The sequence below is a fragment of the Actinia tenebrosa genome, unplaced genomic scaffold, assembly GCF_029948245.1.
Source record: "Actinia tenebrosa isolate PJP-AT-01 unplaced genomic scaffold, QUT_ActTen_1.0 PGA_scaffold16__25_contigs__length_10494907, whole genome shotgun sequence".
In the NCBI taxonomy this organism is placed as follows: Eukaryota; Metazoa; Cnidaria; class Anthozoa; order Actiniaria; family Actiniidae; genus Actinia; species Actinia tenebrosa.
In genome coordinates this window covers 9,416,102-9,434,288 of record NW_028292576.1, presented here as the reverse complement: position 1 = coordinate 9,434,288, position 18,187 = coordinate 9,416,102, and the positions used below count along the sequence as shown (strand labels likewise).

The window sequence follows — 18,187 nt, the reverse complement described above, 5'->3', positions numbered from 1 at the left end:
ACCTATTAATTATATAGCTGCCTAATTAATCCCATATCAACAAAACCTGTCCAATTAAGAAAATAATTGGACAGTTACCTATATGGGATTAATGAGAAGCTGTATAATTAATGAACTAATTGTTCATAATTTTTCCGTCATCGTTTATTGTTCATCACTGTCCAAAATAAATGATCTGATTTAAGCGGTGAAGACAAGGCGTGTGTCCATTTTAAGTAGGTCAATGAAAGTAATAATGACGCCCCCTCTCCTAGCTAAGCCTGCCCATGTTTAGGCTCCCAAACGACTAACATGTTTACTGGCAGATCTCCATGCCTCATGCACTGCCACGCCATTTTCATCAGCTACGTGATCTTATTTTTGATGAGAATCTATAGGTACTTGACGTTACTGACGCATGTAACCGAAGATTACGTCATCAATTAAAAGCCAAACCAAACCAAACAAACAAAACATAGTAGTAATAAATTATGCGTTCGGTGTGTATATAATGAAGTAGAGAGAATAAGAGAAAAATATCAAATGCCCTTGGCAGGATTCGAACCCACGTCTTCGGTATTCTAGTCCGATGTGTTAACCACTACACTACAAGGACCAACCACGCTGGTAACGCAGCCAGCCAACAAACAAAACAACTAAGTAACAAAATACCTAACACAACTGACTAATTTTTACTAAATCCGAGGTGTTTGGATTTAAACTGTTTTATTTAGACCTTAAATTATTTTTTCTTTTCTTTTATGAATTGAATCTTTAACGGTGCACGTAACAAGGTTAATTGATTTTTTGCCCTTGACCGTATATGTCAGCAGTGCTCTTAAACAGGAAGTTCCGGTATAAAAGGCGCGTGGCCAGGCCAAACTCGAGTCAGTTATCTGTCAATCACCGTGGAGTGCAGATCTCCGCTTATAATTTTGCTTAGAAACGTGAGACGGCTAGGTCGGCAAAAAAACAAAATAAAAAAACAAACAAAAGCAAGCAACCAAACCGCATTTCACAGAAAAGAAAGCCTTTATTAGGACTCCACATGCACAGAACGGTAAGTGTGACGTCGATAAAAAAGTTTTCAGCATTTAGTTTTTACTGTATATCCGTCAAAATGAAAATATTTTGTGTGTTATCTGAAATTTTTTTTTTGTTTCTTAGAAGAAAAACCAAATCAAATAAAGAAAACAAAGAAAATGAAGATGAAATAAATAAACAAACAACAGAAAGAGGTGAGCTGTAAATTGTAACAGGTAAAGCCGCTAAATTTAGTCAGTAATAATGCGATGCGCCGGCGCAAAAGAAACAAAGCAAGCCCGCGAAACTGACAACTCTCGTTTGGTGAAGGCACAGTATATTTCTGGATTTGCAAAGTTATTCTGCCGTCATTCCAAGCAAAATACATATTTCAAAGTTTTTCTTTATTTTCTTTATCGTTTTAGGTCAATAAGGGAATTCAGAGAAGCTCCAAAATAAAAATAATGGGTAAGTCAAATCGTCTTGTTCGTTGTTGTTCTTGTTGTCCTTGAATCAAGATGGCGGTTCTGTCAAGGTTATCGCTGTTTGTTTACACAGGGAATGATACTCAAGCAGGCTTTTATAAATAATTACATTGTTATAATTTGTTTTGCAAGAAAAGATATGAATGACCGGCAATTATCAGAAAAATACCAAACGAAGCTACTGATCTCACATTTTCTACTGATCGTACTGAGGTTTTTTAGCCATAAAGTAGTACACAAATTACGCGTATACGATGATACAAGGCTTCTAACTGTGACTATGCAGTTTTGTCAAAAACCATTTTTTTCTTATCAAAGTTATCAATAGCAAAACCACATTAAAAAATGGTGAGAAAACCTAATATCATTTTGTTGTTTCAGGTGACAAAAGAATACATACCTCTTTGACAAGGTACAATTATTGCGAAAATAGACATTTGAAATATATATTTATATATATTATTTAGCAAAAATAGGGTCAACAATTAGCGTATATATATTTATATTCACCTCAGTCTGTAATTTATACAAAGTGGAAAAATATTATGACATTGCTTTTCAGGGCCGTAACCAGAATTTTTACAAGGAGGGTGCACATCGAATAAACATAATCGAGAAAAAAAAAGGTAACCAAAAGAAAGCAGAACCAAAAAAAAAGGGGAAAGGTAACTAAAAGAAAGCAGAACCAAAAAAAGGTGATAGATGGGGGTGAACGTGCACCCAGTGCTCCCCCCGGTTACGGCCCTGCTTTCATAGCACCAACAAAATAAGTATCATCTTATCATTTGTTTTCCAACTGATGTTTTGTTTTGTTCTTCCTTCTCTCTAGAGATACTGGAAAATGCCCCTACTGCCTTCAGATGCCTTGTGTGGTTTTAGGACAAGCAAGGCCTAGAGGACGACCTTTGTCAACTAACCATGCAAGGCGTCTGAAAGAGTACAGACTCTTTTATAGAAAATTGAAAAAGGAGGGCTTATGGTCCAACCAGACATACCTTGAGAGAAAACAGGAACTGGGGTGTCACATTGGTGATGTAAGAGAAGTAATGCCCCTATGTGTTGTTGAAGATGTGAGGAAAAGATGGCCAAATCCTCCTCATATTCCATATATGGGTCATAGACGTGCATAATTTTTCATAACAATCACGGCTATCGTGAACAATCTGCACCGTACAATAAAGTGTTGGTAAGGTGCTGGCTGACCACTTACCGACCACTTACCAACCACTTATAAACCATTTACCGACTACTTACCGACCATTTACCAACCACTTATTGACCACTTTACCATATGATGCGGATTGTTCACAATACCCAACATGCACTATCTATTATAATTGGAAATAATAATGTGGGTAAAATGCTAGAAAATGATATCAGGAATCCTTTCACTTGTTAAATGATAATAAATTAGTATTTTTTCTTTTATATTCAATTACTGTATACTGTTGTAAACCCATATATTGGACGTCTTGTCTTGTCTTTCTTGCTTGCTGATTGGCTATTTTCATCATCAATAATAGGACAGAGAAGTAAAAGATCTGATGTCAATTTGTTAACTCAGCTTCAGAATTTGGATTATTACTTCTTTGAAGTGTTTGTAGGGGCTTACTTCTTTTCATCACCATCTTGTGACTCCACAGCTCCTGCATAGTGTGTATTGGTTGTGAATGTTCATAGCCTTTATTTTATATAGTTTTCATAGAACTTCATAAGATGCTGATTGTTTTGAAAATTACAAATACAGTTATTGAACAATAGCAAAAACACAAAGTTTATTGACATTTTTTATTTGTAAAAGGAGAAAATGTACAAAATATGCAAACAAGAAACACTCTGAATTGTAAAAATCTGTAAAAGAAATACACAAGAATCAAACACCCATATGAGCAACATTTCATATGCATTAGTACTTACCTGTACCCTATAGTTTATAAAAAAAAACTATTTGAATGTCTATTTAGTGCATTGTACCATTCACTTTTTTTAAATTGGGCGGCTCTGAAAAGAGCCATTTTATATGCATAGATCACACCAAAGAAAACATGTATGTGGTGACAACACAAACAAACATGCGAACAACACCAACGAAACACAGACAAGTGCAAATACACTACAAACAAGCAGAAAAGAATGTGTGCCAAATAGAGTTTCTAAAATTAAAAGTTTTGGGTTTTCTCACTCTTGTAGGGGCCTTTCTATCTGGGTTTCTGGCATACTGGTAGTTCTGGACTGAGAAAACATCTCTGTTGACATTTTCATTCTGAGAAAGTTATAAAAAAATGTTAATTACATGAAAAATGTATTTTTATATCAAAAAGTTTAATATAGTCAATGTATAGTTCTATATAAAACATACCCAGTCGAGAACTGCAAGTTGGATTCTTGTTGTGTAGCTATCATCCCCGAAGTTGATTCGTTTGGGAGCATAAATCAAAAGAGTGGAATGGAAGGACTCTATCCAATAAGTATCACGGCACTGCAAGAAATAATTGAAACAGTAATTAGTTAGAAATAATCAGCTTAATCAAAATAGCTGCAGCCTGTAGAAAAAAAATATTCAAAGTACATTTATGTTTCTAAACTTTTAGCTCACAAAACCAGAGGACGTGAATACTTCAAAATTATTAATAAACTTACTCTCATATAGTCTTCAGGATTTCTGTAGATCAGGCTGTCAGTGATGGCCTTTCTGTATGCCTCAATTGCCTTTGGATTTTCCGAAGACTTTTTGCTGCATACATAGTCAGCCATCCAACACCTGCTCTCCTTTGGGCATTTGGAATGTTTACCCTGGAAACAAAATAAATCACAACAATAATATATGGGTCATAAATATAATTATGTTGAAAGTTACACTGTCATTGTTTGTTGAGGAGTTTACACACCTGATAATGTTCAGTTACATTCAATAGTGCTGCTCTGAACTCTTCAGCTGTCTTGTTTATAGTAGAAAAGTCTTTCATTGTGTAATAGCAATGTGTTTTTGTTGCTTTAGCTAACATTGAAAATGAAAAATCTAATATCTTAAACTGCTTTGATAAGGTAAAGCATCTAGAATTACTGTAATTTGATAAATAAATGTACACATTTAAATGCAGATCCTACCTTTATCAGATAGCTCAGAAAACCAAGTGGTTCCTTCGCTCTTTTTTGTTCCTGTGGTAATATTTTTCATCAGCTTTTTCATGTTTTTTCCACCTACAGATCAAAAATTGAATCATTTGAATATTTCCTTAAAAACTATTGAATTTGAATAAATATATAATTTTTATTTTTGTTCCAAATTTATCCTCATTTATGATTGGCTGAGGGGTGAGGGCAGAGACAGGATAAAATTACAGAGTTTGTTTGTAAAAAAGTTGGAATTTGAAGGGTGGGGGTCTTAAAAAAATCCTCTGTGGGGTTATAAGGACAATTTATTTCTGCAATTACACATTTTTTTATATTTTATTACATTACCATGCCATGTGTCATACGAATTTAATATTCGTTTTTCTTTTACTGCCCAGTTTTGTATGGCTGCAACATTGTCATGGCAAATTTCAGCAACCTCATGTCCTGTGGTAAAAGAACACTAGCTAATAGGGGCAAGTTCACACCAGCTACACAAGCACATAAGAGCATATGCAAATGAAACTCAGAGTGTTTTCCAAGTGACTGAAAGTTTTTGTTATTCCTACTCTTTGAGGTTCTTATGCTTATATACCTAGTGTGAACCAGCCCTAAAGGTACAAAATCATGTACAATGTACTTTTGAAATTGAGACAGAATAGGAATTTTCAATTTTCATACCAATTTCTTCAAATCTGTCAAATAACACCTTTGTCATGGGTATTTCTCTCGAAGCTGCAGTGGCCAAGGTAGCTTTTGACCAGTTCACCGTCATAAGTATTTTCTTGTTGCTAATAATTGAATAAAAGAATGAATTGTTGTCTTAGAGCTAGATCAATCAATTCACCCCAGAACATAATAGTAAAAATAGAGTTTCTTTTTATACACAATAATTAGTCAGGACTAGTTACTAGTACTTACTAGTATGACATAGCTGTTACTGTTGTATGTTGGGCATTACGAGAAGAATCATGTCTGGCATCAGTTATAACAATCTGTATTCAAAACAACATATCATATAAATTTCTTTTTTTTTCTATATCTTACTGAAATACAATTGAGTTAGAGTAGATGAATGAATAAATTAGCAAAATTCTACCTAAAAGCATCCTAGTTGAAAAACTAGTTGATGAACTGTAAAATGAACTATTGGCAGATATAAGCACTTACATCACCATCATTATCTATATAGTCTTGCTCCTTCTGGGTCTCTTCCATAACTGATCGAGTGCTGTCCTCATACACTGATTGGATTGCAGCAACGTAGCCCATTTTATTGAAAACTAAAAACATTACGGATGAATTATAAGTTCATAAACAGGGTTGGGAAATGAATCAAATTCTCTTGTGAACTGCATGCATGTTGATTCAGAATGTGTATAATCAAATAATCAAAACAATCAAACAAAAAAAAAAAAGAAAAAAACAATACAAAACAAAATCAAACAGAAATGAAATTGAATGATCTTGTTGTAGCTAAAGTGTAGTGTCAGTGAAATCTTCATAGGGGTCAAAATAAGTAGGCTGCAAGATAAAGTACATAAAGGTTATAAATATGATATCAATTACAGTGCAATAGAAGTATATGCTATCACTATTACACATGCACAAATCAAAACACTAGTAATAAAATGAAATTGCACATGAAATCATCTAATATCGCAATATCCGATGGCAATATCTAAACCTACCTGTATCGAGATATGTGTGCTCAACTGAACCAAGAAATGCTGCTTCGGTGAAGCTTCTGTATTGGGTTTCTGTCAACCCAGAGCTCATGAATCCATGGATTACTCTAAGACAGTCCCGGGAACAGTAAACAAACATTTGTAAGAAACTTGTTACTGACTATTGCAAGAAAGATAATGATTTATAAGCTAAAAAAAATGACAAGAATGAAGTGCTCACCTGAGGTTAGCGACGTATTTTGATTTCAGTACTGCCGAACTAAACCAGACAGTTTCATGGTTGTTTTCGCATCTGAAACTTATACGTCCACAGTGCCCTCTTCTTTCCATCTGGAAGCTGCCAAGAAGCAAAAACCCACCGCAAACAGAACAGCATCCTTTGGACTCCGTCAAGCCCTTCACCAGGCTACGAATCGTAGCTGTACAAGCGATAAAGTACTTTCCGTCGTCGTCCTCCAGAGCTGTGTGGATTTCTGCCCTTGACGGCTGACCAGAGGAAGAAGAAGGCGGAGCTAAAACGTGAAGTTTAGCTTTCGCTTCAAGTTTTTCCGGAACGGCATATGAACTCTGAGACTGACTTTTATGATGAGAGTCGTAAAAGTCTATTACTTTCAAAAGCCACGAATAATTATTGAAATCTTTCAATAGCTTTTTAGACTCCGCTATTCTCTCGCGAAGTAATGAGAGTTTCTCCTCACTATCTTCAAATTGAAGGGTAAATCGACTTCTCTTTCGGCATTCTTTTGCTGCCATTTTTAACAAAAATAGCAAAGAAAACACGAAAATGTGGAAAGTGTCAAAGCTGCTAGTATTTTCCCGCGCAAAAACGTACAAAAACATTGAGCAAAAGCGGAAACAATAGGTTGCTTTTGGGGGGTTTCATATCGCATACACCGTACGCTTTTGTTTACATTCTTCGGTATTTGTATTTTTCCACTTTTTCGTTTATAACTTAAATACACTAAGCTGATGTCAATTCCTCGTTGATTTCTAAATGTTTTTATTATAAAATTATAACATTTATCGTCATATTTCAACAATGATAAGGTTTTTCAAGTTCTCAACTTCTCCCCGTCCACTTCCACCATTTTGAATTCACCCATTTTAAAAATTTAAATCTCGGATCTGACGCGTAAGGGGGCGGAGCCCCCCTTTTTATAGTGGAACTTCCTGTTTAAAAACGCAGAGGTCTTTGGAAACTTAACCCAGCAAAAAATGCAGGGTCTTAAATTTCTCGGAATTTTAAAGATCTAAAGTCATATTTATTTTAGGGGTCTTCCCAAAACTTTTAGGAAAAACGATTTTTTACCAATAAGACGTGAAGTGATGCCAAACTGATACCTTGTAGGGTGCCCCAAATATATACGTTACAAAAAATAAAATCCAAGCTATTCACTGCAAAAAAATGTTTGTCGAGTATGTTGTTTATAGCGTTATAGAGTGCAAACAATTAATCCGTGAAACACTAATTACTAAATAGTACAAAATAGTGCTAATTAGACAATAGAAAACAATGGAATTTGCATGAAATTGTGCTATTTAGTATTACTAAAGTTTCACGGTTGTATTGTTTGCACTCTAAGAAAAGCTTTATCAAACATTTTTTGGATGATCGATGTTTGGTTTTTTTATTTGTTGCGAGTCAAATTCTGTCACGCATTTTCAAAGCAGTAGAAATAGGGAAATTCCTGGCCGCCAGGTTTGTTTCCCTCAATAGGTCAACAAGATGGTAGATCCATACATTTCAACTAAATTATGTGTATAATCAAACGCTCGTATCTCTGTATCTAAAACTTCTTTTAACAAGACCTTTGATTGAGATATATAGTTTTGGCTGCTCTTTCAGCCCGTGGAAGTTTTGTACTACATAAGTCCTAGGAAAATTTTCAAGAATTAATACGAAAGAGTTTATAAGCCTAGCGCGTCAGTGACAACTCATGACGTCAGACCCCGCCCACAAGCAGTCCATACCTATGGATATATATAGACATATGAGCACGTTACGTAGCCGTATCGATGCACGCCATTCAGTCGTGGGCGCCATTATAACCTTATAACCTTACAACGTACACAGAACTAGAGCGGGCTAATAGCCAAAGCCGAAGTTAGAGCAGAAGAAATCGATTTCCCAAAGCTTCTAGTCAGAAGTAGAAGAATTTTTCTATCAAGTGAGTATTCATGCAAGGATTGAAGTGGTTACTATGATCTTTTAATGCACGAGAATACAAATCTTTTCGTTTTGTTTGAACTCGAAATACCAAAGATAAAATAGCTTAGTGCATTAACGATCGGAAAAGCTATAGTTATCTTCTTTAACTACCTGTAAGGTATTTTGTGGGGGTTTCAAAAATGTTTTGTTTTGTTTTGTAGTGTTGAATATTTATTAGCGTCTTTTTAGTCACTCGATTTTTATACCTTTTTTATGCTTCACTGAGAAAGAACGCGATAGAGACAGAGAAGCTTAGGAGAGAGAGAGAAAAGAGGTGAAGAAGTCAGGGAGGAAGAGGAGTAAAGCTACACTTTTCCCGCCTTTTAAACTGAATTCTTAGTATACAGAAGAGGGAGAGACTACGTAGCAAGCAGTTGATGTAATGTGTTCACAAAAATGCAATGAGCACACCTAATACTATAGATAGAACGACAATCGAATACAATAGATTTTCTGAAAACATTACATTAACTGAGTGTTATGTAAGCTTATGTAGGTTTTTCCATTTGGAAGACCTTTATCACTAAATGATCTAGACAATTAAAGATACTAATTACTTAAATTTCTAATGCATCTTACGTTTCTCTCGTTGACTGTGATCACAGGAAAGAATGAAGGCAAGCAAAGCCAGTAGACACGCTTTGTTCCTCATCTTACTCGTACTTGGACAGGAGTTTAGCGTTGCTTTTCGTGTTGCACCACAAAGCAAATCACTGCAAAAAAGAGGTATAAATTAACACTGCTGGAATAATAAAAACTTTGTTTCACGAGTAATGTGAACTGAAGAAACATTGAAATATTCAAAACTAGCCTGAAGATTTTACTCGTGTTAATTTCCGTAAAATATTTAATTAGTTCAATATATACATATATATAATTGCATTATTAATGTAATCGCATTTATATATCTTACGAGTTCTATCATCATCATCACCACATAATCATCGTCGTCTTCATCATCACATTATTATCGTCATCATTATAGTCATCCCATCATCACCATCAGTAATCACCATCATCACCATCATCATCCCATGATCATCATCAGTCATTAACATTATCACCATCACCATCATCATCCCATCATCATCATCAGTCATTATCATTATCACCATCACCATCATCATCCCATGATCATCATCAGTCATTACCATGATCATCATCACCATCACTGAGTCATCACCATCATTACCATGATCATCATCACCATCAGCCATCATCATCCCATGATCATCATCAGTCATTATCATCATCACCATCACCATCATCATCCCATGATCATCAGTCATTATCATCATCCCCATCACCATCATCATCCCATGATCATCATCAGTCATTAACATTATCACCATCACCATCATCATCCCATCATCATCAGTCATTAACATCATCACCATCACCATCATCATCCCATCATCATCAGTCATTATCATCATCACCATCACCATCATCATCCCATGATCATCATCAGTCATTAACATTATCACCATCACCATCATCATCCCATCATCATCATTAAGCAATTATTGGATGAGGTTGAGCATGATATCGTAAATTATCAAGACCGAGTCTGTGTTATCTGCCGAAGCCGAAGGCTTCGGCAGATAACACAGCCGAAGTTTTGATAATTTACGATATCATGCGATAACCGAATTCAATAATTGCTTTATTATACATTTTGTATACTGGAAAAACATTAACATAAACATTAAATTATAGAGACATGAAATATGAACGCCATGATGTCGCGTGAAAAACGCAAAATTTTTATTTGAAAATATTTCAATAATTCTTCACAAAATATATGAAAATAAGTTAATAAAGATTTCTTAAATAATTGTTTTTGTACATAATACTGAAGATAAATACAAATTCTGAATAAAAACGTTATGTAAACTGAGAAATTTATAAGTTATGTAAGCCTAAAGGATACGACAACAACAACAAAAATGTCGCCGGAGTGAATGAAACCTATAATAATTCAGATGCCAAAGTGAATGGCCTTAAAAATCTTATTAAAGTATCAGAAGTAAACAAGAAATGACATTCTCGTAAAAAGGAAGCTAAGGAAAAAACAACTTTAGCTCTAGCTATTGAAAGTGACGTTACAATTCACAAAATTATAGTTTTTTGAAATTTCTGAGTGGGAGTTGCTAACACTAAATTCTCCCATCAAAAATTCTTCTTGTGAAAGAGTAAATGTAGGCGATAAGTTAAGAGTTTCGCTACTTACAGCTATGCTAGTATCTACACTCGTAGAGTCAGTTCCAAGTGATGCAGCAGTGATGGTTTCTGACATTCTTCTTTTTGTGTTTATGTCTGTTTGACAGTAGCTCCTCAGGCTGCTCTCGCTTTTATGACCACTTACCGACATGATGTGGCGTGCTTCAAAACCAGCCCTATCCAGGATGGTTAGAGATGTAGCTCTAATAGAGTGATTGGTATACAGCTTTGAAAGTTTTGCTTCTTGAGAGATAACCTTCATTTTCTCTCCAAGCATCCGTTCACCAACTACCATGTTGTCATAACAAATCTCGTCAACACCAATTCTTGCGTTTTTCTTCGGTCTTTGGAACAAAAACTGGTTCTTTGGATTTAAGTGTTTAATATAAAGTTCTAACGAGGCAACAGGACAGTTCGGTCCGGGTTTTTCATACATAATTCCTCCTTCTAAACCGTCGTCGTCCTCTCTCCTGTTTTTTGTCAGCTCGTCGCCAGCTTTATACACATATCGAGATCCTTTGTCGTCTACGCTGAATGAGAAGTCTGAAATTTTTAACTCTCTGAGGTTTTGACGACCACGGCGGCAGAAAAACAGCATTATCTCAAAAAATACTTTGTTTTGCAGTGTTCTTGGGTCTTGTAAGCCAAAAACTCCACACTCATAGAGTTTTTTAAGATCATTTTCGAGGATTGGAGGTTTGTGTTGAATTTTGCCGAGTCCTTGTTTTTTAAGATCAACACACTGTGCTAGAAAAACTTTATTTGTCTCACCAAATTCTGGATCGTTTATGATGTCAGTTCCTTGGGTATTTTTGAAGTGTCTATTGAGTCCAAACCTTAAGCTGTGGAGAGAGCTTTTGGAATATAAATCGCCGTTGCTTTTTCTTGCTTCTGCGTAAAATGACTTCAACATTTCGGCTAACGATTTCTTCTCCTTTGGTTCTTGAAGTTTTTTCTCCTTTAGGTATTCGCTGAAGACTTTTACGCTCCCTTTTGTCGACCTTTTCGTATTTTTTGAATCTTTTTCTTCTAAGAGATTATTTATTTCTTCTTCGGAAAGCGAAGCAAAGCGTGAGGATGCCATCTCGATGGATAGATCTCAATGCCCTTGGCAAAGCTACCACAGCGTGACCTTGAATGAACTTGACATGATAAATGTATTATCTGTAGGAAAACCTACAGATAATACATTTATCATGTCGAGTTCACACGATATCAGGGATTGGCTGAGGGCTCTCGACCAATCAGAATTGAGGTACTTAGTAAAATGTATAATAACAGTCATTAACATTATCACCATCACCATCATCATCCCATGATCATCATCAGTCATTAACATTATCACCATCACCATCATCATCCCATGATCATCATCAGTCATTATCATCATCACCATCACCATCATCATCCCATGATCATCATCAGTCATTAACATTAACATTATCATCATCACCATCACTGAGTCATCACCATCATTACCATGATCATCATCACCATCAGCCATCATCATCCCATGATCATCATCAGTCATTATCATCATCACCATCACCATCATCATCCCATGATCATCATCAGTCATTAACATTATCACCATCACCATCACTGAGTCATCACCATCATTACCATGATCATCATCACCATCAGCCATCAGCCATCAACATTATCACCATCACCATCAGTCATTAACATCATCACCACCATCATCATCATCACCATCATTTTAAGGATACGAAATCAAAGAAGAAAATATAGAAATAATAAAATGTTAATAAGTAAAAATTAAATGTTCCCTAAAAATCCCTTTCCCGTTTTTATTTCTTGCTTATTTTTCAATTTCAGAAATCAGAAAAAATTCGCTTGAAGAACGAAGCCGTCAAAAACGTAAGTAAGGATGGGTTGCATAATCAATTTCAATTTTTGGGGAATCAAGGCTGGCTGCACACAGGGTGTTGCACGGGGTTTGAATCGTGGACTGATTGATTCGAGAGCTTTATCAGGGGTCTTTCCCCTTTACTCAAAAGGGCTTTTCTCTTTACTCAAAACCTCAAAGAGTTCCCATTAAATCTGTGAGTTAGCTGCAGTGACCTGACTTAGATCAGCCAAGAGGTTGTTTTAGGGTTCAATCTGCGAGTTAGCCATGCCCTGACTTAGTTCAGCCAGAGGTTGTTTCAGGATTCGATCTGCGAGTTAGCCATGCCCTGACTTAGATCAGCCAGAGGTTGTTTTAGGATTCAATCTGTGAGCTAGCCATGCCCTGACTTAGGTCAGCCTAGAGGGTGTTTCGGGGTTTAAACTGGGATTCTCTACATAATCCTATTAATCCAATAACTGTATTCTGTTCCAGGGGCATGGGGTTTTGTCCTACTGGCCGTTACATTAGGGGTCTCAGCAGCAGGAGTTGGGTTTGAGATCTACAACAAAGTCAAAGGCTGTTGCGGTACGTTTCCTGATGCCTGCAAGTACGCGAGGGAAATTGAGGCGTTCAGAAAGACTCTCGATAACAAAACCAATGAAGTAGATAAACTTTTTCTAAGAGGTAAGAGCCGGTAATAGAGTCTATCTTTAAAACCATCCTGTTTTTTAGTCCCGCGTTCTCGTTTGACGTCCGCCACCGAGAACCATTTTTCTGGTTCCATTTTTTTATTATTTTGGAAGCTTTACTTTGCTGTTTTAGCCAATAAGAAGACACTGATAATTTAGATTTCTTTTTTTTTCTGCACTTAATAAACCACGCGTAACCGATGAAGTCTTGGTAAATTGAAGAAGCGGAAGAATTTTCCCCCCTTCTTTCCTGATGTATCTTTTTTCCGGGTTTTTATTGTTATATTAGCCAATCAAAAGACAATTTTTGAAACGTCATCTAAACACTGAGAGCCCTTTCCTTGGCCGAGACCAAAAGGACGCAATCTCCAGTCTGGGAACGAGAATATTCGACGATGACATGTTTTCTTATTTCTAAAGCAAAGAATCTGAAAGAAGATGTAATCCAGGCTAATTACCGGATAAACGAGATGTGGATCGACCTGCTCGCTATTGGGCGCTACCAAGAAGACATTATACAAAGCCTTACGCCAGAAACTGTCAAGAAATTCAATACCAAATGGGCAGAGATTGAGGTCAGTACTCTACTTTAAAAAGCTATATATTAATTATAAATTTCATTAATATTATTATGATATTATTACTCACTATTAATTTTTAGTCATAAAGACGCACAAAGTTTTAGTAAGACAAATAAATCATTAAACCATTTTCTCGCTAATTTCCTGAACGTGCGAAGTACACATGACAGCCATTTTCCCGCCAATTTCTCGAACATGCGCAGTACTTGGACTCAGTCATTTTTCCTGCCAGTTTCCCTAATATGTGTAGCGCAATATTCACAGCTTACAACACGACTTTCGTTCTAAATCTACAGATGAAATTTTTTTCTGTTTTCTAGGAACAACTAAAGAATGGCAACAGAACTGTTCAAGGCTGGTCGTATGAACAAATCGATCTGCAGTATAAATCATACCTGGACAGTGCAAGTACCGTCCTGGGAGGCATGTCTGGTTTTATAAGCAATACCTTGAGTGCTGTTTATACCGTGGCTATGTATTATTACAAAGTTAATACACTTAATAAGGTTAGGAGTCTCCTAGTATGATTTTATTCAAATCGACCAAAAAGGCGGCTGTGACGTCACATCCACTAGAATAAGCCTTTTCATAGTTTAAGAATCGACTCCACTGCGCATGCGATTTTATCCCGAATTTCTCACCTTCTTTTGTCTAAACCTTCTTTTGTTCTTAATCAAACAAAAGAAGGTGAGAAATTCGGAATAAAATCGCATGCGCAGTGGAATCGATTCTTAAACTATGAAAAGGCTTATATAAGACATGGCCGCCATCTTGGTGGAGATAACAAAATAAACCAAGACCAAATCTTTTGTTCAAGTCAACCAACATGGTGGCTATGACGTCACATGCACGAGGACAAAAGACATGACCGCCATGTTGGTTGACATAGCAAAAGAAACCAAAGACCAACATGCATATGACGACTATGACGTCACCTTAACGTAAGATCAAATGCACATAGTATACTGATATCGTTATTCTTGTCAGATGATTAACCAGTTGGGTACTGGGAACTCGTACCGGTTATTAGTAAACGCTCGTCACACAAAAGCCGCGAGGACCATGGGACTGAATGACGTTGGCCTGAACAAGTTCATCAAGGAAACAGCGGTTGCTAAATTCAACAGTAAATTTGCGGTGAAATATACTTTCTTTTATAATGCCTACTACGTGGCGAGCTCATTTCTATCAATAGGTAAGTCATAACTACAGCCAACTGATCTGAAATAGTGACGTAGAAATGACGTCATTGCAAAACTGAGGTGTCGTGAAGCTTGCAAAAATTGACCAGCGAAAATTAAAAACATGCCCGTCATTGAAATAAAAATAATAAATATTAATTGTGTCATTGTTATCAAGCACCCATTAACGTTTTTTTTTCATTTGGAGGCCTGGAAATCCAAAATTTGAAGAGGAAAAGTGACACCACAGTTTTGCACGTTTTCTTGATTCTCAGATCAGCTGTAGTGGCAGAGATCTATTCAGGCCTTGGGCGTAATCATTTTCCAGCTTTCATTTAAGACCACGTGAAATAGTTTATTAAAGTGCTACTATATGTAGCAATGTTTGATTTTGAGTGCATGACGTCACAGACTCCAAAAAAATAATCGTAAAAATATCATACTTTCGTACTGAATATCGAGAAAACACTTCATACTGTGATTATTGGACCTTTAAAGAGTATTCTTAGGAAGTTTCAGCTGAATCCAAGTTTGAGCGATTTTCCGTCACAGTAGCACTTTAAGAATATGATTAGAAGGGAGTAAGAATTGAATTTTTTTCCATCTTCTTTTCGGCTAAAAATGACTATCAAATTTGGTCGCATCCAATCTTTACTTTGTTACCGGTGATGTCATGTGATCAGAGGTATCACGTGACCAGGGCTGTCACGCGACAAGGTTGTTATAATAATAATAATAATAATAATAATAATAATAATAATAGCTTTATTTAACGAAGGTTTAAACTTTCAGTCATAGACTGGTTTACAAAGTGCCTTCCTAAAGATATAAAATACAATGTAAAAGCAAGCTAATAATATATATTTATAAAATATATCTAGTAGATTTAATATTATCCCAAAAACAACCCTAACCCTGACCCAACCCCAGTATATTACTATTTGCCCATAAATATAAATATTAAGTATAAAAGTGAATAAATATTACGTGATAAATGTTACGTGATAAATGAGATTAGTGATGTCACATGATCAGTGGTGTCACTTGACCAATGACGACACGTGATCTTAAAACACAAATCATATCGAAAATCCTTTTTAAATCTATAAATTATGTTTTCTTGGCAGGTTTTGATATATGGCGTGCTGTGCAGTCGGTCCTCGCATGCAAGGAAAAGAGAGACAAAACCAGAGAGTTAAGGGATACATGGCGGGTCGCTGACCAGGAGATGGATAAGATAAAGAAAAATGCCATAGAATACTACAACTTACTTAAAAACAAGGTACTCTAAAGTGGTAATTTGTTTAGTCACGTGACTTATTACGATAATGATTTTATAGTACACGTGACCGAAGATATCTTTGACAAGTCAATGTCTGAAGCAACATTCTTTTCATCGACTGAAAGGTGCAGTAACACTGGACTAGCCCGTGCAAATTTTATCAATAACCTGAAACAACCTCTGGGCTGGTAAGGGTCAGGGAATGGCTAGCTAACTCACAGGTCGAATTAGAATTCGGCGTGTTTAGTTGGGTTTTGCGGATCGAGTGAGAGACCTACCAAGCTCTACTTACATGTGATGCAGAGTCCACTAAGGAAGGACTAAACAATCGGCAAAACTCTTCTTTTTCAGGGTTGGGAGTACGTGGAAGGAAACTTAACTGATGCAAACCTTATCAAAAGCCTGGACAAGTTGAAAAACATGGTTAACTCATCCAGACCTCAAACAGAAAATCTTAAAAAGGCCAATACAAAAATCGGGAATTTCATATCACAGATCAACACTTCAATTGATGATTACGACGCGACCCATAACCTTCAGGCCGGTCTAATTGAAGGACTCATGACTGTGAAAACTCTTCTAGCCTGCAGTGCAGCAAGAACCAAGTTCTTATATTACGCCTCTGAACAATGCAAACAGGGACACAAGTCGCTACAGGCTATTTATGAAAGTGGGAAAACGAGTTTTCTAGTCAGTGGTGTCAACTGTGTGACATCTGTTGGGATACCAGATGCTGTCACGTGGCAAGAGATGGAGGATATGATTGCTGCGAGGGCAACGAAGGAAAAGTACCAAAAGGATTGTATTTTGAATAATTCGGATAAGAAGGAACATGCCTGTTGGTGAGTAAATGGGATTCCTGTGGTCAGTCTAAAATACTTTGGGGTTCCTGTGTTTTTTTTTGAAACTACGGGAGTGTGGGCACTAAAATAGCCTTCAAAAGGTGCATCATGGTCTGCCTTGGGTACAAGCGCTAAGGTACCCAAACTAGACCAGAATACAGCAGACTATCTCAGAAAAAACGACGTCAAACACTAGCCTTTTCTCTATTAGACAACAGGTAATACATGCTGGACTAGCTTGAGTAAAAATGACACCGTCTACAGTGCGAGTAGTAAAATATACTCAAGCAAGACCAGCATGCATCACGTTCATTCGACACCTTCTTCAGCATGAGGAAAAAGTACTCAAGCTAGACCAGCATGCAACACGTTTAGGCAACATAATGAAGTTTAAAGACTCAAGAGCATTTAAAAAAATTATTCTGAAACCGGTTTTCGTGTTTTTCAGGCTTAGGGGCCAAGGCTACGACAACAAGGTGATAGAGAACAAGATGGCACTTAACATCGCTCAAGTAAAGTTTTTTACGACCAACTGTCCACAAACCTTGTCACCTGCACAAATATCACAGATCTGCTTCTTTAGAAGCTTAGGGGTTTTTGATGCAACTATTCAGGCTAAATTTTTCCCGCATATTAACCTCAGCATTATTCAAGCTGTGACATGTCCTTAGTCGCATCAATTACATTTAGTTACATGACATGGACGACCGTCCGAACTCCCGACTGACTGTCTGACCGACCCAGAATGACTGATTGACCGACCAAGAGGCAGACTGAATGACTGATTGACCGACCGATCGAATGATTGACCGACCGACCGACCGACTGCCTGAATGAATGAATAAGCCTGTCATACATTCATCTAATCGGTAAATAAATAAATCATTAAATAACTGAAAATCTACAAGATGTACTCTAGTCAGAGTGAACTTACAAGTCGTTCATTACGAACACCCTCACATTATCAACTAATGAATCAAAGACAATTTCACAACAGATGTTATAATATCACGAGTAAAATAAAATGTGCTTCCTTTGT

General features: G+C 36.5%; 4 protein-coding genes and 1 long non-coding RNA gene across 7 annotated transcripts in view; 2 read left to right on the top strand and 3 right to left on the bottom strand.

Annotated features, from left to right (window-relative positions):
* Positions 1-9,207, bottom strand: part of LOC116303724 (uncharacterized) — a 19,931-nt gene extending 10,724 nt beyond the window's left edge. The window contains exon 1 of the long non-coding RNA XR_016119964.1: positions 9,078-9,207. This is a non-coding gene — a long non-coding RNA (uncharacterized LOC116303724). The remainder of the gene's footprint in view (positions 1-9,077) is intronic.
* Positions 484-3,446, top strand: LOC148910745 (uncharacterized). 3 transcript variants are annotated; one of them, XR_016119963.1, is made up of 6 exons: positions 484-1,039; positions 1,147-1,217; positions 1,428-1,470; positions 1,869-1,899; positions 2,050-2,113; positions 2,317-2,450. XR_016119963.1 is itself a non-coding variant. In XM_089031193.1 (5 exons), the coding sequence occupies exons 3-5, from the start codon at positions 1,467-1,469 to the stop codon at positions 2,615-2,617; spliced, it is 336 nt and encodes a 111-aa protein (XP_088887319.1). In that variant the 5' UTR covers positions 886-1,039; positions 1,147-1,217; positions 1,428-1,466; the 3' UTR covers positions 2,618-3,446. The 3 variants fall into 3 exon arrangements, 2 of the variants coding, with proteins under 2 accessions (XP_088887319.1, XP_088887318.1); XM_089031193.1 differs by lacking the exon at positions 2,050-2,113 and having other exon boundaries at positions 886-1,039; positions 2,317-3,446; XM_089031192.1 differs by lacking the exons at positions 484-1,039; positions 1,147-1,217; positions 2,050-2,113 and adding an exon at positions 1,231-1,332 and having other exon boundaries at positions 2,317-3,446.
* LOC148910744 (uncharacterized) lies at positions 3,257-7,471 on the bottom strand. The gene is made up of 11 exons (XM_089031191.1): positions 6,510-7,471; positions 6,293-6,396; positions 5,772-5,884; positions 5,523-5,596; positions 5,283-5,392; positions 4,950-5,048; positions 4,596-4,688; positions 4,376-4,485; positions 4,128-4,280; positions 3,847-3,966; positions 3,257-3,750 (listed from the first exon to the last, which is right to left on the bottom strand). Exons 1-11 carry the CDS (start codon positions 7,127-7,129, stop codon positions 3,601-3,603), a joined length of 1,746 nt encoding a protein of 581 aa, XP_088887317.1. The 5' UTR covers positions 7,130-7,471; the 3' UTR covers positions 3,257-3,600.
* LOC116289424 (uncharacterized) lies at positions 8,308-18,187 on the top strand. Its single transcript, XM_031696342.2, has 10 exons — positions 8,308-8,457; positions 9,104-9,224; positions 12,561-12,602; positions 13,066-13,257; positions 13,683-13,837; positions 14,164-14,349; positions 14,831-15,038; positions 16,152-16,306; positions 16,658-17,148; positions 17,597-18,187. The coding sequence occupies exons 2-10, from the start codon at positions 9,110-9,112 to the stop codon at positions 17,817-17,819; spliced, it is 1,767 nt and encodes a 588-aa protein (XP_031552202.1). The 5' UTR covers positions 8,308-8,457; positions 9,104-9,109; the 3' UTR covers positions 17,820-18,187.
* Positions 10,336-12,000, bottom strand: LOC148910743 (uncharacterized protein KIAA1958-like). The gene has a single exon (XM_089030923.1). It carries the CDS (start codon positions 11,803-11,805, stop codon positions 10,585-10,587), a length of 1,221 nt encoding a protein of 406 aa, XP_088887049.1. The 5' UTR covers positions 11,806-12,000; the 3' UTR covers positions 10,336-10,584.

Bases quoted from the DNA above. Each gene is read 5' to 3' on its own strand.
- LOC148910745 (XM_089031192.1), top strand. From the start codon at position 1,267: ATGCGATGCGCCGGCGCAAAAGAAACAAAGCAAGCCCGCGAAACTGAC. The intron at 1,333-1,427 runs GCACAGTATATT...TTATCGTTTTAG, and splicing joins ACAACTCTCGTTTGGTGAAG to GTCAATAAGGGAATTCAGAG. The intron at 1,471-1,868 runs GTAAGTCAAATC...TTGTTGTTTCAG, and splicing joins CTCCAAAATAAAAATAATGG to GTGACAAAAGAATACATACC.
- LOC148910744 (XM_089031191.1), bottom strand. From the start codon at position 7,129: ATGTTTTTGTACGTTTTTGCGCGGGAAAATACTAGCAGCTTTGACACT. The intron at 4,486-4,595 runs GTAGGATCTGCA...TTTCAATGTTAG, and splicing joins TTCTGAGCTATCTGATAAAG to CTAAAGCAACAAAAACACAT. The intron at 3,751-3,846 runs GTATGTTTTATA...TAACTTTCTCAG, and splicing joins AACTTGCAGTTCTCGACTGG to AATGAAAATGTCAACAGAGA.
- LOC116289424 (XM_031696342.2), top strand. From the start codon at position 9,110: ATGAAGGCAAGCAAAGCCAGTAGACACGCTTTGTTCCTCATCTTACTC. The intron at 9,225-12,560 runs GTATAAATTAAC...TTTCAATTTCAG, and splicing joins CAAATCACTGCAAAAAAGAG to AAATCAGAAAAAATTCGCTT. The intron at 15,039-16,151 runs GTAAGTCATAAC...TTTTCTTGGCAG, and splicing joins GAGCTCATTTCTATCAATAG to GTTTTGATATATGGCGTGCT.
- LOC148910743 (XM_089030923.1), bottom strand. From the start codon at position 11,805: ATGGCATCCTCACGCTTTGCTTCGCTTTCCGAAGAAGAAATAAATAAT.